The sequence below is a fragment of the Phascolarctos cinereus genome, unplaced genomic scaffold, assembly GCF_003287225.1.
Source record: "Phascolarctos cinereus isolate Bilbo 61053 unplaced genomic scaffold, phaCin_HiC Scaffold_9;HRSCAF=440, whole genome shotgun sequence".
NCBI classification, from domain to species: Eukaryota; Metazoa; Chordata; class Mammalia; order Diprotodontia; family Phascolarctidae; genus Phascolarctos; species Phascolarctos cinereus.
The window spans coordinates 3826541-3845863 of NW_027556402.1; the positions used below are offsets into that span (position 1 = coordinate 3826541).

Here is a 19323-nt window from a genome sequence, read left to right on the forward strand (position 1 = left end):
CCAGGCTTGTGAGAGCCATTGGATACAGGGTCTCTGACATTCCTGAGGCCTGTAACAGGGAGGCAGAGAACACCCCAAGGGCGTGTGTGTGGGCATCATGACTGGGAGTGGTGTCTGTGGGGGCCAGGGAGGTCACAGTCAGGCCACAGTGCTAGATGGAAGGCAGGCTTCCCTTACACGGGAATCAGACCATCTTCTCCCTTTCCTCCTTCCTCCCTCCCCCCATCAGCCCTCCTTTCTCTCTCTGATGCCTCGATCACATCAGGTGCCCAGCACCTCCGTCAGTGCCAGGGAGGCACCAGTTCTCACCCGCCTTGCACCAATCCTGACCTCCGATGCACAAGAACCCTGCCCCCATTCTCCTGTGTGTCACCTCTAGGTCCCCTGGCCCCAGCCTCTGTCAGGGATTCTGTCCCCTCTCCCCTTCCTTCACCACCTGCCTCAGGAAGGCCACTGCAGCTCTGCTCTTTGCTTAATGAGCAAGTGGATTCAGATGCACAAAGCGGTGAACCATGGGTAGGTACTTGGTTTCTTTCTTTCTTTGTTTGGGAAGCTCAGACTCTGATTCCTGTGGGGTGCACTCCTCAGACATGTTTATAACATGGCCGTGACGGTGTTAAATGGGCGTAGGCATCTCCAGGTGAGAGCCCAAGGTGGAGAAAGGCTGGCTGTGGACCTCTTCCTGGGCCAGTACCCTGCTGTCCTCTGTGGCCCTGTTAAGGTTTCACTGGGGTGTTGAGCCCCCAAGGGGACAGCAAGAGCCTGGAGGCTCATCTGTGCCGCAGAGGAGAAGATGCCTCCATTCTTCCTTCAGGAGATGATGTGGCTTAGCTTGGGGCTGAATCTAAGGGCCCTCCCAACTCATATATTCCCTGTTCTAAAAGGCCCATTTCCATCCATGATATTCTGTGATCTAAGGTCCCTCCCAGCTCTGACATTTCTGTAATTCTGAGTCTAAGGTCACTCTCTTGGAAAGATAGCTCCAGCCATTTGGGTCAGTGACCATGAGGGAGCAGTTGTTTTCCTTCTGGCCTCCCCTAAATAGAGGGTTCTCCCTCCCCACTGACCACTCCGTATCAGAACGTCCAAGTTGGACACGGGCTCCAGAACCTGTCGGCCTCCCTTTCCTCCCAGCTTTTTCTCTCCCTTTTCTTCTCTAACTGCCTTCCAAAGATGGGCATCAGGCAGTCGGTCCATCCCACCCCTCCCAGAGCACTTCCTGTTGTCTTTCCTCTGGCCCCACCAGCTCTTTCTTTCAGAAGGCTCTGGCTGAGCAGTGAGAAGGGGGCCTCCTTTCCTCCAAGAGCAAATGGATGAAGGAGTCTCCCTCCAGTTTCCCTCCAGCTCCTGTCCCATGGCTCACACACTTAATGGGGCAATTAGGGCAAGGACCCCTTCCCCCAAACCTGCTGACGTGGGACCCCTCCCACAGAGCCAGAGAGGGCAAGCCCCACTCCGGGAGTGCTGTCCCAGTCCAGGAAGTCGGTGGGCCTCCCCTGACCGCCCTTGGTGCTACAGAGCCGGGAAGGCTGAAGCAGGCTTGCTGTGGTTTTCTGGCCCCAAAGCTAGCTGTCTGCCGCCCATCTTTGAGATCGTGTTCCTCTCAAACCCGGTGGGATGGGATGCTGCTGCCATCAGTAGATGGGATGGCCTCCCTGCCAAAGGCAGTAACTGCTTCCTTTTCAGGGAACAAATGGCCCGGGGAGTTGGGGGCTGGGGTCAGGGAGAAAGGCTGACACAACTCTCAAGACAGGAGCAGACCTCCAGGAGGACCTCTGGCTCCGCCCCACTGCTGGCTGTCCGGGGACGGGCTGCCTTTCCCGGTTACTCACTTGGGTCCCTGCCAGGAAGCCCTGACTTATCAAAGTGGATGCATTTTTCTGTGATAAAGCAACATCCTGCTTACAGAAATCCCCCTCTCTCCTCCCCCAAACAGGCAGCCCCCTGGTTCCTTGCCAAGGTCTTTCATTCCTACATCGTTCTGGGAAAATGGTTTTACATGGGCTAATTCTTAGCCTTTCTGCTCCTCAGACCCGGTGACTCAGGAATCGGATGACTCCCCTTCTTTTTGGGAGCAAGGAGCTCAGTCACCATCCCCGCTTTTGCAGGACAGTGCAGGGGTACAGATAACTTTCTGAGGTGTGTCTGACAGACGCTTTACCACACTTCTGGGACCTGCTTTTGTCTCTGGAGAATGTGTCAGGCCCATCAGTTTGGAAAGGGGCAGTGGTGAGGGCTGCCAAAGACCCCTCTCACGTTGCTCTCAGTTTGCCTACAAAAGCCATCCTGGAATTTGAGGGACTCCAAGGGGCCCCTGGGCTTAGTGGAAAGAGCCCTGGGATGGCGGTCAAGGGCCCAGGGTCCCATCCTTCCTCTGACTTAGTAGCTACATGTGGCCATGAGTATCATGTCATTTCTCTGGGCCCTTTTCTGTCTTCAGTAAGGGTGTAAAAATGCTTCTCCTGCCTGTGTGCCACGAGGAAGGTGCTGGGGAGGGCTTGTGAAGCACAAGCTGGAGCTAGGATTTGGGGGGGTGGGGTGCAGCCCAGCCGTCATGCCCGGACTCAGCTGGGGCAGCTCGGCCTGGCTCACACTTTGCTCTCTCCCTCTGCCCTTTTAGATGCGCTGGCTCCCTCCCTCCGAGGCTACTTCTCAGGGCTGGAAGTCCCGTCAGTTCTGCTGAATACTGTGTAAGTAGCGCCCTCACCTTCTGGGGCAGCCCCCTGCCTTGTCCCTTTTCTTGAAGCAGAGAAGCCTGGGGAGAGGGAAGCCTGATGCTTCTCCTTTAAGAATGTGGGTACTGCCTGGGGGATGCAAGCAGCCCTGTCTAGCTAGGTTCTGTAGGCCAGGGGACAGGCTTCAGGTTATCTATAGTGAGAAGCACATTTCCCACAGGTGTCCTGCATCCTCAGCAAAGAGAGAAGGCCTAGGCATCCCAGGGGTCCCCAAAAAGCAACAGTGACCTTGAAGACGTTCCAAATGGCTTGTCCATTCCATTTAATTTGGCCAACATTAAGAGCCTTCTGTGTAAGGCCCTGGGGGTGGAAAGCCACAGTGAAGCTGACCCTCCCTTCAAGAATCCCCCTTTCTACAGGGCTCTGGTATAGGCCTTACTTTCCATTTCTGTTCAGGTCTAGTTCTGGCTGGATGTCCTGCGAGCTGACGTCCTGCTCCGTGGGTGTGATTGGGTCTGGGTGTGTCCCTCTTCTAGGAAATAGATGGAATCAGCTGGTCCTGTCACCTGGGCTGTGTTAACTGTGTCTGTGGCTTTAAAGTATTAGCCATCATCCCAAAGAGATCGCTTGGGTCCCTTCCCCATAGCCCTCCTCTGCACCGGCAAATGAGGCTGTGGAAGCCCGGGCAGCAAGACCTGCAAAGGTGAGGACAGCTAAGAGAGAAGAGTCCGCAATGATTTGGAGGTCACTGTTGTTGTTTGTCTTTGGACTGTGACATCAGCGAGGTGGTGCCGTGACACGGGAGGGAACTGGGTTTAAGTGAGGGAGGCTGTGCTGGGTCATCAGCCTCTGGGTGACTAGACAGAGGTTGGCGTCCCTGACAGAAACAAAAGAGGCTGGGTGGGGTTAGAAAAGAAGGGAGCGAATTCAATTTTGGGTGTGTTTTTGTGCTTGAGGCACTGGTGAGATTCACAGAAAGAGGCACGGCCGCAGAGCTTAGGAAAGGGGTTAGGGCAAGGTGGAGAGATGTGTGAAACATCGGAATAGAGAATAATCGAATCCGTTGATGCCAAGGAGCTGACCAAGATGAACAGTACAGGAGGAAGGGAAGACAGAGCTTTGGGGTGGGAGATGGATGGTGACCTAGCCAAGGAGACAAAGGAGGGGCAGTCAGGGAGGTAGCAGGAGAACCAGTCCAATGTAGGAAGGATTTAATAAGTGCCAATTGTGTGCGAGGCTCTGGGAATCCCAGGAGAAAGCGAGAGAAGGCAGTGCTCAGCTCAGCAGGGTTGGCGTACTTGACGCTTCTGAAGCCCCAGAGGGGGCCAGGAGGATGAGAAAAGGAGACATCAGATGTCAGTGAAGAGATCCTTGATAACCATGGAGTCAGTGTCAGCTCAGTGGCAGAATCTGGAGTCGGACCATAAGCGATTGAGGAGCAAGTAGGAGGTGAGGAAATACAAGCAGAGAAAGTTCTATGTGGCTGTAGTGAATGAGATTTCATTTTGAATTGGGCTAGTGCAAAATGCCAAGTTACTTGCAATAGGCTGTTTGTCCGCCCTTTCATACACTTGCAGGGACTGAAAATGTTCCTGGGAAGAGGGAGCTAGCGTGCAGTAGAGCCACGTTCTTATGTGGGCTTTTTATTTACTAAAAGGGGCAGGAAAAGCACATTTGTGTGAAGCACAGAGAATAGCAGCTTGAGAAGGAAGAGCAAAGGTTCTGGGAGGACCAGAGTTTTCACTCAGTGTGCCCCAGGGAGACTCGGGAGGACTCACTCCTGACAGGAAGGATGGCAGCAGGGGCAGCATTTCCCAGCAGCTCATTTATCTGTGAATGTTTTTAGCCCTTGGAAATTTTTTGTTGAGAAACACTGAATCAAAGAACTGTTTTGAGACTAGGAGACTGTTGTATACTGAATGTGTCTTGTCTGAGAGAAATGTGCATTTGCAGGTTCTCAACCCAAGTTAGAGATGAGTCATCACATCTGAGGATCACATTTCATTTCAATTGGGATTTAAAGAGTGAGCACAGAGGCAGAAGAGGGCACATAACACATAAGCATGGGGCCCGGCCTATGCGTGGGCACCAAGACAGGAAATGGTGGCTAGATTCTGGAAGCAAGTGGTCCAGTTTGGCTGGTGCTGCTTCATGAAGGGGAATAGAATGAAGTCAGTTTGGAAAGGTAAAGGAGGGGGTGAGACAGGTTGGGAAGGACTTTCATCACAGGGCTGGGGAGTTTGTATTTTGTGCTAGGGTGCAACTGAAGATGTTTGTACAGGGAATTTCAACAGCTTACACAGGTAAGATGAGAGAAGGGAGAAATTGGAGTCAGGGTGCCATCAAGGCCACTTCCTTTGCAGAGGTGAGAGGTCCATGGCTATGGGCTTTGCATGGATCTTCAGATTTCTTTTCTATGTATTTATCAGCTTTGCAGATTTTTTTTTTCTCTTCCTGTTCCTTTTTTTTTCCTTAGGAAAAAAAGTCTTTGTTATAGGGGATGCCTCTGAGAGTGGGGAGGAGGAGATAGGGGGAGTAATCTAGGTGATGTAAAACAAAAGATAACAATATATTTTTAAAGAAGCTATTCCCCTACTCTAGGAGAGAGGTGATAAGGGCAAAAACCTGGCTGGCAGCTGTGTGAGTGGGGAGAGAAGGTTGGCCGCAAGGCACGCAGCAAGACTCGGTACCTGATTGGATGTGGGGGAAAGGGTGTGAAGAATGAGTTACAGTGGAGGTTGTGGACCTGTAGGATGGGGAGGACTGTGGCATCCTGACATTTGGAGATGTCTTAGTGAGGAAGAAGATGATAGCAGGTTTTTCAATTTGGCTGCATCCCAATCCAAGCTCCTTTCCCATGGGGGATAGAGTTTCTCTTTCGCACATCTAATTTAGTAACTGCAGCTGAAACATAAATATTCTGGTGGGGCTGTGGGAAGACAGGCATGCTAAATCACGGCTGTGAATAGGTCCCTCCGTCCAACTGTTTTGAAAAGCAGTGTAGAATTATTCGAGGAAAGTTACCAAATTGCATCCTCCCCTTTGACCTCGTGATCCCACTAATGGGTTTATGGCCCAGGGAGTTCACTGGCAGGAAGGAAGGGCCCACCTGTGCAAATACCTTGATGGCTGCTCAATTGAGAGCAGCAAAAAGTTGGACCATTGGGAAAGGACGAAACTAACTGGGGCCTCTTAGGTTCCTTGCCATGAACATCCCTTTATATGGTGTATGTGCCCTGCCCCTTCTTTGTGATAATTTCAAAAACCGTCCTCCTGATAATGGAGACATGACCAGCTCTGTAGAGGAGAAAACTAATCTTTTGTGGACATTCTCTAGAATACCCAGGCTGTGTAGGCGTGGGTTTCCTTCTGCTTCAGGATCTTCAAGGGCAAGGTCTGATCTCTTCAGTGTTTCCCCTTTTTTGATGAATTATAGCCGGTTAGCCTGTGTAGACTCCCTGTAAACTGTCTACACCAGCAATGACTTGAATTGATTTAAAGCTTGTGGACAATGCCTCCAGAAGGCTTCCTGCCTGAGGGTAGTGTTATTAAAGCAGCCTCAGTCATTGGCCGGTATCTAAGACTTAAGTCCCAGTGGTGGAGCCCTGGGATAGTCAAGAAGACCTTCAGGAGGCCCGCTTCCTCCATCCTTGTCCTTTCCTGAGCCTGGGGGGCTTCATGTAGGAGGCGGCATTCGAGCCGAGCTTTGAAGGAAACCCGATGCAAGGAGGCATGGTGGTGGTTCTAGGCTTGCTGGTCAGCCGTCGCAACGGAACTGAGACGGGAACAGCAGGTAGACCATTTTGGCCAAATGGAAGAGTTTCCGAGTACCTTGTGTACCCGAGGAGACAGAAGAGGGCTGGAGCTGGGTTGGGAAGGCCATTAAATGCCTCGGAGAGGAGTTTATGTTTGATCCTAGAGCTGTGGGGAACCTCTAGTGTTTATTGAGTTGGGAAGTGCTGCGGTCAGACTGTGCTTCGGCTGAGTGAAGGGTCGGTTGGGGAGGAGAGAGATTGGAGGCAGGAAATCCAGTCAGGAAGAAGGCCCTTGTACTTCATTAACCAGTGCGTAGTTCCTGAACAGGGTGGTGATTGTGTGAGTGGAGGGGACAGATGCAGCGCGACTGACACATCAGTCTGTGGGGTAGCCGTTTCCCAAGAAATCAAAAATTGGAGGAATGAAAAACATACCTGGAGAAAGGCCGGTTCACTAAATGATTCAGAGAGCACATTTAGTCCAGTAATTTTCTGATTTTCCTGAGCCTTAAGGCACCCAGTAATATATAGGTTGGGAAAGGTGTGGTCAGATAGCTGAATTGTCATATTTCATTTGATTCACATGAATTATTACTATGAATTGTTCATCTGGGGGTCTTAGATGACTGCAAACAGTTTTTCACTTTTTTTTTTTTGGGTAGGCACAGCTAGTTAAGTGTCAAGTGTCTAAGGATGGATTTGAACTCAGGTCCTCCTGACTCCAAGGCCAGAGCTCTATCCGCTGCACCACCTAGCTGCCCCTGATGTGCTTTAAAGTTGTGTTACAAGAGGCCTGCTGTCCAGATTAAGAGAAATGGTTGCCTCTACCACCCTTTTCCTCGGTCAGACCAAATCTAAATTTTTCTATTAAAATCTAAGCACTAGTGTTTTTTCAAAATTTATTTAGTTTACCACAACCAATCTGAGTGGATGCTGAGTGAAGATGGAAGCATATTTTTTTCACTTTACTTTCTTTGCTTTTTTAATGCAAAATAGCCGGCGTGGAAATATTTTTTGCACAATTTCCTGTGTATAATGGCTATTGTATTTCTTTCCTTCTCACGAGGTGGGGGGGGGGAGAGAGACTATGAAATGAAAATGAATTTTTTTAATTTAAAAAAATCAAAGAATAAGCCCCTCAAAAGTGACAAAGCACCCTAGTGGAATATTATTGTGCCATAAGAAATAATGAATATGGATTATTCAGAGAAGCAAGGAAGACGGATATGAATTGATGCAAAGCAAAGGAAGTGAGATAAAGAAGACAATATATACAGTGACACCAACAGTGTAACTACAAAGATCGACAACAGCAGAGAACTGAGTGCTGTATTATTATTATTATTATTATTATTATTATTATTATTATTATTATTATTATTATAGGCAATTGGGGTTAAGTGACTTGCCCAAGGTCACACAGCTAGTAAGTGTTAAGTGTTTGGTCTGAGGCCAGATTTGAAATCAGGTCCTCCTGACTTCAGGGCCAGTGCTCTATCTACTGCGCCACCTAGCTACCCCCTACCATATTATTATAATAGCCAAGCTTAGTCCCAAAGGAGACTCGTATACTTCTCTTCCTCCTTTACCGAGGTGGGAGACTCTCGGGGTAGAACATCCCATTTAACATTATTGCATCGTGGTCAGTTAGGGATGTTGCTAGATATTGCTGCTTTTCTTGCAAGATTTTTATGCCCACTATATGGTCAATTTTTGTTAAGGTGCCATGTACATCTGAAAAATGTATATTCCTTTCTATTCCCATTCAGTCATCACCACAGATGTGTCATAGTGAACTTGGAGAACTCTGTTCAGTTCCTTAACTTCTTTCTTAGTTGTCTTTTGGTTAGATTTGTCTAGGTCTAAGAGGGATACAATTGTTGAGACCCCCAACTGTTACGGTTTTCTTCTACAGTCGCCTTTTCTGAGATGAACATTTCCCTCTTTCCTCTTCACCTTAACCTTAGCTGTGGTTCAGGTTTCTCGTATTTCTCAAATTCCACCTTGAGTTGTGCTTTCTCTGTTAGAGTATATCTCTTTGAGGGCAGGGGCTCTTTTGTACTATCTCTCATCACACTTGGTTATAAACATATGGGGCTTTTTCATTGTTATTTCCAAGTGAAACCAGGAAGGGAGGAATTGGATTGCCTAGAACTGGCCCCCCCACTTGGTTTTCCCTAATGCCTGGCATCATATTTGATCCATAGTAGGTAATTAATAATGTATTGGTTGATTTAGGAATCAGAGATACTTTAGTGCAGATTTCCTTGTATTTATCTTGCACATATTTTGTGTTGACTTCTTTGTGTCCTTGATGTCTCCCCACAGTGGAATGAAAAGTCCTTGAAGGCAGGGATGTTTCATTTTTGTCCTCGCTTTCCCAGGGCCTAGCACAGCATGTGGCATACAGCAGGGGCTTAATAATGGTTTTTTTAAATTGAATTGTGACGTGGTGAAGTGGAAAGGCTGCTAGATTTGGAGCCAGAGGACTGGGATCCAGTTGCCAGCTCGGAGACACAGAGCCTGAATAGTATGTGTACTCCTCTGGCAAGCAGGGAGACTGGGCTGGGCCACCTCTGAAGTCTGTGACCTGTAATCCTGTGGCCCAGCCTCCTCGCTTCACACAGGAGCAGACTGAAGCCTAGAGAAGAGAAAGCACCTGGCCGACGGCACCCAGGCACCCAGCGGCCACGCTGGGAGTCAGACTCTGGTCCTGACATCAGACGCAGAGCGCTTTCCCAGAGCCACAGGCGTGTTTCCAGACCCTTCCAAATCCAGCCATCCCTGGTCCAAGGCCAGGGCCCTTGGGGGGCCCCTGTTCACAGGTGCATCTCTTCCTCCCTCCCAGGTACCAGGTGTGTGATGGCGGCTACACTTTGTCTTGCGGGTATTGATACGATCTTCGGCAGTGGCTGCTGGCTTCGTGAGCTGTTTCGCAAGACTGCAGCTTACTGGTGAGTATGTGGAGTGACCAGCCCCACCATTCCAAAGGTGATGAGAGACCGTTAGGTAATAAGGACCGACTCCCTTCACACAGCACTGCACTTGGTGAAAAGGATATAAATCCTGCCTCAAATGCTTCCTAGCAGGCCATTTAACAGCTGTTAGCCTCAGTGTTCTCATCTATAACATGGGGATAATAACAGCCCCACCCTCATAGGATTGTTGTAAGGCTAAACTGAGATGATATTTGTAAAGTTCTTTGGCAACCTTAAAAGTAATATATAAATGCTTTACTATTATTAAGATTCCAATTGAATCCCACCTCAGACGCTTACTAGCTGTGTGACCCAGGGCGAGTCATTTGTCTCCTCTCGGTCTATTTCCTCCTCCTCCAGTGAAGCTCAGGATTCCTATCAGCCCTCCCATCCCAGGGATGTTGTGTGGTTTCTATGTTACACTTGTTTTCTCAGTCTGGCAGATTGGCGATCAGGCCTTGTCCCTAACTGTACCAGATAGAGGGCAGGTCCCCAGCCAGCCCACTGTGGTGAGCATCCTGGGCTTTTCCCATTACAAGGGCAGCCACCTCATGCTCTCCCCGGCTAGGGGCTCCTGGTAGCCATGGCTTCTTGGGTCGTGTGCTTTAAGGTCCACAAAGAAGCCAATACAGTCTCTTATTTGATCTTCACACCCACCTGGGTGGTTGGGACTCTGGTTATCATCCCTGTTTTCACAGGCCACAAAACCTGAAGTGATTTGCTCAGGGCCGTACAACCTAGTAGTTTTTCTTCTCCCTGTCACCATCTTTTTGGATCGTGACTGTGCCATCCGGTGTAAGCTCTCCCTCCCGGCATCCCACAACTCTGCTGATTTGATAAGCATTCCCCCGGTGCCTTCTTCCAAGTCATCGACGACCGTGTGGAGCAGCCGGGGCCAGGCACCGATCCCTGAGGCACTCCACTGGAGACCTCCCTCCAAGCAGCTATGTCATAGAGCCATCGCCAGCAACCCTTTGGGTCCAGACATTCAGTCGGTTCCAAGTCCACCCAGCCGACCGCACGTTGTTCAGGCCTCATCCTTCTCAGGCTTTGTTATACTCTTTACTACAGTTCTAATTAGATCATTTTCTCCAGCACCTTGCTAATTTGTGATGAAAGGGAGGCTGGCCTGTCTTGCCTGGGTGTGGCCACCATGCTGGTTCTTGGGAGCCACGGCTTCCCATTGAGAGACGGGGTAAGCCTTCCCACTGCCCTCCAAAGTCACCCCGTGGGCCTATCGCCTGCCGCCTATAGGGTCAGATCATGGATAGCATGTGGCTGATTGTGTCCTCTTTCAGTACTCCACATTCCCACCTGTGGGCTGGGTGTTCAGGGAGCAGGCACGGAGGGGAGAAGATTCCCTGTTCACTCTTTGCCGAAGGGAATGAATTCCAAAACGCATTGGTGGAGAAGACAGGGACAGCATGCTGCTGCAGTGCCTCAGGCCTCAGTTTCCTCTTCTGTAAAACAAAAGGGTCTGCTGAAGTGAGTGCTGGACCAGATGGCTGCTGAGGTCCCCTGTGAATCTTTTCTTTCTCTCTTTCTTAATTTGTTTTTGTGAGGCAGACAGGGTTTAAGTGACTTGCCCAGGGTCACACAGCTAGTAAGTGTCAAGTGTCTGAGACTGGATTTGAACTCATATCCTCCTGACTCCAGGGCTGATGCTCCATCCACTGTGCCACCTAGCTGCCTCTCTTTCTTGCTTTCAAGAGAAAAGGCCCCCCAAACCCCTGGGAAGCCATGGCTTTCAGAACACTAGATGAAGAAACGAAACCTCTTTGTCCTAGAGAAGAGTGTCTTCACATATTTAAACATTCTGTGATGTGGAAGGGGGTTAGCAGTATTGACCTGAGTGAAGAAGAAATGTCCCAAGTTATCAGGTGCTTGCCATGAGAGCCCTCAGACGTGCAGCAGAGGAACCCTCTACTTGTGCACAAATCAAAAAGACCTCATCCATACCATGTTGCCATTTTTATCTACCTCAAAGTCCCTTGCAACAGGCAAGTGATGAAATGGCAGGTGCAGATACACTGGGAGCTGTGGTCACAATCCTGCACACAGGCGGCCCAGGCCATAGGGTCATCTGGGTGTCTGAGCAGCCTTTTTGAAGGACTTCACTGCTCACCTCCTGGCATGAGGAAGGGGCTAGAAAAGGTTCCCTAAAAACTGTCTCCTTCACCCAACCCTGACCTGTTTACTGTGGCAGGTGGGGATCCCACCCTGCAGTTGAAATAAAATGTACAAAAACCTTTGCAAAGATGATTCCACTCATCGTCAGTACGTGGGATGTGTACGCTTTTATGGACAATATGAAATCCAGCAGAACTGAAGAATGAATAGCTCTTGTTGCTAGAGAACTCAGCAGGTATTACATCCAGGTATAGTAGCCCCGAGTGAAAGCAGGCCAGCAAATGAAGGCCAGCATGCTGAAGTCAGAGCTGATGGACATGTTCTGGAGTGGTCCTCTGGAGTGACGGGGAGCACCCATGAAGATGGGGTGGATTTTGCAATCAACACTATTCTAATCTTCAAGCTTGTATGCCTCTTGAAAGGAGTGAATGCCTGGGGCTCGTGACAATACAATTGCTACTTGCAGGAAAGCAACATGCCACCATCATGAGTGGCTATACTCCCTCCGTGACAAACCCTGGTGTCAAAGAGAAGTTACATGAGACCTGGAGATCCTTATTATCAGCGTGCTGAAAGAGGACAAGCTTATAATTCTGGGTGACTTCAATGCTAGAGTAGGCTCAGACCACCAGACGTGGCAGGGAGTCCTTGGGAGGAATGGAGTTGGAAACAGCAATGGTCACTTTAGAAGACCTGTGCATCCCCAACACTGTCTTCTGTTTACCTAAATGCAGTAAAACTTCATGGGTGCACCCTTGCTGCAAACATCTGCATTTAATAGACTGTTACTGTGAGAAGAGACAGACAGGATGTGAGAGCGATGAAGGCGATGTGTAGTGCAGAGTGCTGGACTGATGATGGACATTCTTTCAAAGCTAAATATTCACATTCAGCAAAAGCAGCGGCCTCAAGGCAAAATGACTGCCAGCAGATTTAATGTCAGCAGATTAGAGCACTTCTCCCAGTGGGAACAGTTCCTGGCTCACTCGGAGGGATGGGGGAGCAGAAAAGGAGTGGGCAGCTTTCAGAGATGGGGTATACAGCACTGCCTTTGCTCATCTGGGTCAGAACACTCGCAAACATTGAGACTGGTCTGATGAAAATGATGGGGAAATTCAGAACCTGCTAAATGAAAAATGAGAACTCCACAAAGTTTACCAGGAGGGTAGTTCATCCATCTTAAGAAGGCTGCATCTAACTGCATCAGAAGTAAAGTACAAGCCAGGCTTAGAGAGGTGCAAGGACTCTTGGCTCAGTAAGAGGGCAGATGAGATTCAGTTTTATGCTGATGGCGACAATGCAAAGTGCTTTTGTGATGCCCCGAAGGCTATTTATGGACCACAGACCTATGGTGCATCTCCACTGCTCAGTGCTCACGGAGCCACATTGATTAGGGATAAGGGCATGATCTCGGAGAGATGGACTGAACACTTCCATGGTGTTCTCATCGGAACATCCTCAGTCAGTGCTAAAGCCATTGACCGTTTACCTCAGGTTGAAGTCAGTCCCTCCCTCGCCGAAGTTCCAGCTGAAGAAGAGGCTTTGAGTGCCACTAGGCTCCTCTTGTGTGGCAAAGCACCTGGTGCTGATTCTATTCCAGCAGAGAGTCACAAGGCAGAGGGTCCACTGTGACCCCCTTGTGGGCTATACCCCCCCAGGAGTTCAAGGATGCCTCCATTGTCCATCTCTGTAAAGGTAAAGGAAATAGATTGTCTTGGGACAGTCGGAAGGGGGTGGCCTCTCTCTTGGTCACTGCTGGCAAGATTCTTGCTACAGTCCTCCTTAACAGGCTGTTCTTCGCCTGGAAGATGGTCATCTACCTGAGAGCCAGGGTGGCTTCAGAAGGGGCTGGGGAATGGTCCACACGGCCTTGGCTGCCCGACAATCCAGGAGAAATGCCAGGAGCAGAACAGAGGTCTGCACACAACATTCCTTGATCTGACCATGGCTTCTGATACTGGCAGTTGTGAGGGCTTATGGAAAACTGTGGTGAAACGTGGCTGCCTGGAGAAGTTCATCAGTATCGTACGTCAGTGTTATGACAGCATGCTTGACGGGGTTCTGGACAATGGACGGTGCCCTCACGCTTTCTCAGTCACCAGTGGAGAGAAGCAGGACTGTGTGCTTGCTGCCATGCTTTGTTGTTGTTGTTGTTTTTGGTTTTGGTTTTTTCTTTCCCCTCATGGTTTTTCATTTATTTATTTATTTTTGGCTAGGCAGTGGGGTTAAGTGACTTGCCCAGGGTCACACAGCTAGTAAGTGTTATGTGTCTGAGGTCGGATTTGAACTCGGGTCCTCCTGAATCCACTGTGCCACCTAGCTGCCCCTCCCATGCTTTTTAACATGTTGTTTTCGGTAGTGTTGTCAGACACCTTCAACAAGGATGAAAACAGCGTCTAGGTCAGTCACTGCACTGACTGTAAATTATTGAACTTGAAAAGGCTACAAGCCAAGACCAAAGTGGAGGGAGAGTTGGTGCATGCTTTTCTGTTTGCAGATGATCGTGCGCTCGATGCAGCCTCTGAAGCTGAGTTGCAACAAATTATGGATCTGTTCTCTGTAGCTTGTGCTAATTTTGGCCTAACAATTAACACCAAGAAAATACAGGTTCTCCACTAGCCAGCACGATACCATCCATACGTGAAATCACTGGTTACAGCAAATGGAGAAATTTTGAATGCTATGGGTAGTAAGTTCACTTACCTTGGGTAGTGTACTTTCCAGGGATATACCCACATATGATGAGATTGATTCACACACTGCCAGAGCTAGCTCCGGTGTTTGGGAGGCTCCAAGGGAAACTGTAGGAGAGAAGAGGTATCAGACTGCCTCCCAGACTGAAGGTCTACAGCGCTGTTGTGCTGACCTCGTTGTTGTATACCTATGAAACCTGGATAGTGTACCAGCGCCATGCCAGGAAATGGAATTAATTCCATTTGTCTTAGGAAGATTCTGAAGATCACCTGGCCAGATAAGGAACCAGACATTGAGGTCCTTCTTGACCTAAACTGCCAAGAGTTCGAGTTCTGCTGTAGAGAGCAGGGCTCTCATGAGCTGGCCGCGTCGTCTGAATGCTAAGCGTGCGCTTGCCTAAAAGACTACTTTACAGAGAACTCACACAAGGCAGGCGCTCACATGGAGGTCAGAAGAAGCGGTTCGAGGAGCTCCTGAGGTCTCTGAAGAACTCTGGAATCGATTGGGAGACACAGGAGACAGTGGCCCAGGACTGCCCTGCCTGGCATGCCTGCGTCAGAGAAGGCGCCGTGCTCTCCAAGGGAAACAGAATTGCAGTGGCCCAAAAGAGAAGTGAGATGCACAGACCTAGAGACACCTCTACTGCAAATGGTCGTACAGACCAGTACCCGCCCCGTGTCAGAGGCTTCGAGCTCCTCCTGGTCTGATCAGCCAGTCAGACACAGACTTTGTACCTGGATGTCCTTTTGGTCCTCTGAGAAGGACAGACAACCACTGCCACAACCGTGCATCTTTCTTGCTTTTGGAGAGAAGGGACTCTTGCCTTCGTATCCCGTGTTTTGCATAGCGCCTGGCAAATAGTAGGCGCTTAATTGATGCACATTGACTGACTGACACGCTTGCAGTCCTGGCATACGTACTCTTTTCCTGATTCTTTACAGGCAGCTGAGTGTCCCAGTGGATAGCCCGCTGGACTGGAAGGCAGGAAGATCTCCGTTCAGATCCCGTTTCAGACACTTGGGTGGCCCTGTGATGTTCAATTTTGTTTTCCTTTATTCCGATGATTTGTTTTGATGTATTAATGCGTTCATCTCCTGACTCCTTAAACTGTAAGTGAAACTTCAGATTTTGTCCCTCATCATAGCGTCCTTCGATGTGAATTTGCCTCTAATTACCATCTTGGCCGCGCACCGTATGATTTGATGTCTCATATTTACGTTGTCAGCTCTGTTATTGTTCCTGTCATTTAAGAGCTAATGCTCTCACAGTCAGCGTTTTAAGGTTTGCAGAGAGCTTCGTAAGTATTATTTCGTTGGGTCCTCACCGTCACCCTGGACGTCGGTGCTGTTCTCATCCCCGTTTTATGGATGAGGATGCTGAGGCTGATCTGAGCAACTTGCCCGGTGTCATGCAATGTCTGATGGAGGATGTGGATTCAGGTCTTCCTGACTCCTGCCTTGCCCGGCGTTCTAGCCTGTTTCTCACGTGGTCCCTTGACCTTGTCTCCTGATCACATGCCACCAGGAAGGAAAGATGGAGCAGGCGGGTCATCTCTAGGGGCTTGGGGCAGCCGAGCACTGAGGCCGAGGCTTCTTACCCTCTGCTTCCCAGCCTCCGGCAGCCAGGCTCACCCACACCCACCTGGACGCGGGCCTCCATCTCTGCGGGAGGAGACTGCTTGCTGTGCATCTTTAAATTTTGAAGTCTTTGATTTTTTTCCATCATATTCCCCTCTACTGAGCCATGCCTTAGAACAAGGATTTTTCAACAAAAAACAACCAACACATTGTACCTCTAAATGCGGCATGCCCTGTGCCCCACCCCCGACTTCCTCTGCTTCAAGAACAGAAGAGGGGGGTGGGTGTTCCGCTATCTGGTGGGCCATCAGAAGACAAGGTCCTGCTGTTTCAGTCTTTCCATTACTTTGCTGTAGTTGCTGCATACAGTATTTCACTTGCTGCCCTGCTCCCTTCATGGCTCATCCGAATCCTTCACAGTTGAAGGATCGCAGAATTTGAGAGTTGGAGGGGACCTCAGCGACCAGCCCAGTCGCCCAAAAAGCCCCACTGCAACATCCTCAACCAGGAGGCAAGCAGAGTAGAAGTTTCTGTCTTGTGTATACCTTGTCTGTACACAGATAATTGCTCGTCTCCCCGATCGGAACGGAAGCTTCTTGAGGACAAGGCCCATGTTTTTTACTTTCTTTGTTTCCCCAGCACTTATGCCAGACACACAGGAGGCCCCTAATCAGTGCTTGATTTAGACTATCCCAGGGTATATGGAATGGGATCTCCAGATCCACGGATGTGAATATTTTGCAGAATTCCACATTGGACTGTTTTGGACTCAATTATTCCGATCTTGTTTTCTTCCCAACTAGGTTTGAATCTAGGTTGGGACAAACTGTCCAGTGGGAATGATAATACTGTCTGCCTTTGCCACGAGACAGGCCACGCACGTGGCAGAAGGAAGGGGTTGGGGACAGGCAGGTGACTCTTGCGGGGATCCGTGGCCCCCTCCTAACCCAGTTCTTCCTTTTCTGTTTCAGGCTTGAATGAAGCATCACCTGGTTTAATTCCTCCAAGACGTTGCCACAGCCTCTATCACACATCTGTACTTGTCGAAGAAAAAGTATAATAATGAATAAAAAATGTTTTTTCTCTTTTACACTGTATAACATAAGAAATAGTGTTTCTGCGAACGCGTGGTCTGCCCTCCATTGCTGGAGTTTGAATGAAGTGTTAAACCTCACGTAAGCACGCAGCAAGAGAGTGTCTTTTATGCTGAACGTCATAAGGCTGCCTGGATGAGCGAGCACACGCTGGGTTGGATCACAGTTTTGTGTTTGACTTTTGAATGCTTAGAATCAGTTTCTGCTTGTTCCGCTCTTAAGCCGCATGTTTGGGGAATTTTCAAAAATCCGATCAGCTCTTTTGTATCGTGAGTTTATGTATTTTTGTCGTTCTGGTTTGAGTCTTGGGGAAGGTCCCACGTGGTGTGCGTGTCAGACACAAAGTTGTCCGCAGTTGTGGAGTTAGCTTTCAGCTCCCAATTCCACTAGCTTATTTAGGCCAGACAGTGTGGATCACTGGCCAGGGAAGCTTCTTTTCTTGGTATGTTCACAGCCAGATGAGCCGACGTTTCTGGGTCTCGGCCCCATAGCCAGGGAGTTGTGCCAGGACCAAGCCACAGGGTCGTTCCAGACTGGGTGGGAGAGAGTGCCTTGCTCTTCTGCTTGTTATCCTCCCCCTTATGGAGGAGCACCTAGGGGAAGGGAGGAGCCCTTGGTCCCCTTGTAGGCAGGCCTCTCACCGGGTTCTGCCAACATTAGGCTAGGTCTCTGGATCTTCGGCAGCCTAGCCAAACATAACCCTGTTTTCTGTTCATGAGAAAATGTCCGCCCAGCCCAGAAGGAGCTGGTGCGAACCCTGTGCAGCACCATGTCTCAAGAGGGACCTCCTCAGAACTAGTCATGACTCTCCTTTTGGTCCTGAGTTTGTCTGAGCAGCTTGTCTGATACCTGAGAGGCTAATAAACATGGTCACCATTTTATCACAGCTGTGTTCACACTTGTTTGTCGTTGGGTTGTTTTCTGGGTTTTTTTCCTCCTAGCACAGAGTTCTGGAAGGAAGGGTGGGGAATTATAAGAATAAAGTCAAGAAACCTGAGGTTTCTAAAGTCACAAAAAGGGCAATGAGGCGGAAGGCAGCCTTCCTATTGTGAAAGGAAAAAACTCAAACCAAGGACACCTCAAGTGTCCTACTGCTCAGAAGAGACTTGCTGGGACCTTCATGGATGGATCGATGGCTCACGAGTCCTAAGCCTGCCTGCTTGGGAAGCTGGCTGTCTGGGCTCTTTTTCCTTGCAAGGAAAATGGAGCTGTCGCCCCTGGCCTGTTACACTTTCTTTAAAGAATTTCTGAAGGTATTTTTCTACTGTGACTTTTTAAGAAATAGTTTTGCTTCTAGCTGTCACACGGCTGCCTTGGCCCGTTCTTTTCACATAGGAGGACACTGCAAGGCACCCTGCATTGTGGACCACGGATCAGCAAACCTTTGAGTGCTAAGGATTGGGTATGCCAGTGGGTACATGTCAGGCACAGAGGGGACAGAATGGAAAAAGAGGGGAAACAATAGCTGGAGACTCAGCGCTCCTGAAAGATGCTTCAGGCTGTGGCCACTAGGGAATCCCCTCTCTGTGGGGCCAGAGCACCCCATCACCTCAGTGTTCTGTCTCAGCTGATCCTCAAAACAACCTGGCAGCTCGGCAGTGCAAGGGTTAGAAGAGAAAATGCAGGCAGGGAAAGGTTAAGTAACATCGCCGAGGTCACACTGCCCAGCTGGTGAGTCCACTGCCTCTTCTCCCATAGACTGTGGTTGCTAACCTAGCATCTCTGAACCTTAAAAAAAAAATTGGGGCAACTGGTTCAACATAATTGGTTTCCTTTGTGACCCTATTTATTGTTGTACACATTTAAAAAAACATTCTGAGAAGGGCTCCATGAGCTTCAGACCTCACCAGGAGGCCATGATGAAAAGGATTCATCCCTAACATACCCACTCTGAAAGTGAAAGGATACCCCGATTGATCAATGGTCAAAGAATATGAACAGGCAGTTTTCAAAAGAAGAAATTAAGGGGCAGCTAGGTGGCACAGTGGATAGAGCACGGGCCCTGAAGTCAGGAGGACCTGAGTTCAAATCTGGCCTCAGTCCAAACACTTGACACTTACTAGCTGTGTGACCCTAGGCAAGTCACTTAATCCCAATTGCCTAAAAATAAAAAAAATAACATCTATAGTCATATGAAAAAATGCTCTAAATCACTATTGATTAAATGCAAATAAAAGCAATTTGGAGGTACCATCTCACACCTCTCAGATTGGCTAATAGAAAAGGAAAATGATAAATGTTGGAGAATATGTGGGAAAATTGGAACACTGATGCATTATTGGTGGAGTTGGGAACTGATCCAACCATTCTGGAGAGCAATTTGGAACTAGGCCCAAAGGGCTATAAAACTGTGCATACCCTTTGACCCTGCAATATCACTTTTAGGTCTGTATCCCAAACAGATCATACAAATGGGAAAA

At 49.1% G+C, this 19323-nt stretch overlaps 1 protein-coding gene across 8 annotated transcripts in view; it reads left to right on the forward strand.

The window, feature by feature from the left end:
- Positions 1 to 17784, forward strand: part of RBPMS (RNA binding protein, mRNA processing factor) — a 143089-nt gene extending 125305 nt beyond the window's left edge. For 5 of the 8 annotated variants that reach the window (XM_021008234.2, XM_078148599.1, XM_021008233.2 and 2 more), the window contains 3 exons: positions 380 to 516; positions 2621 to 2690; positions 9279 to 9379. In XM_021008234.2, the coding sequence (XP_020863893.1) occupies positions 380 to 516; positions 2621 to 2690; positions 9279 to 9293 (222 nt within the window). In that variant the 3' untranslated portion in view covers positions 9294 to 9379. Of the gene's footprint in view, positions 1 to 379; positions 517 to 2620; positions 2691 to 9278; positions 9385 to 16780 lie in introns of those variants that run through there. The other 3 variants (XR_002328534.2, XR_002328535.2, XM_021008235.2) reach the window with 2 other exon arrangements.
- The last annotated feature ends 1539 nt before the right edge of the window (positions 17785 to 19323 follow it).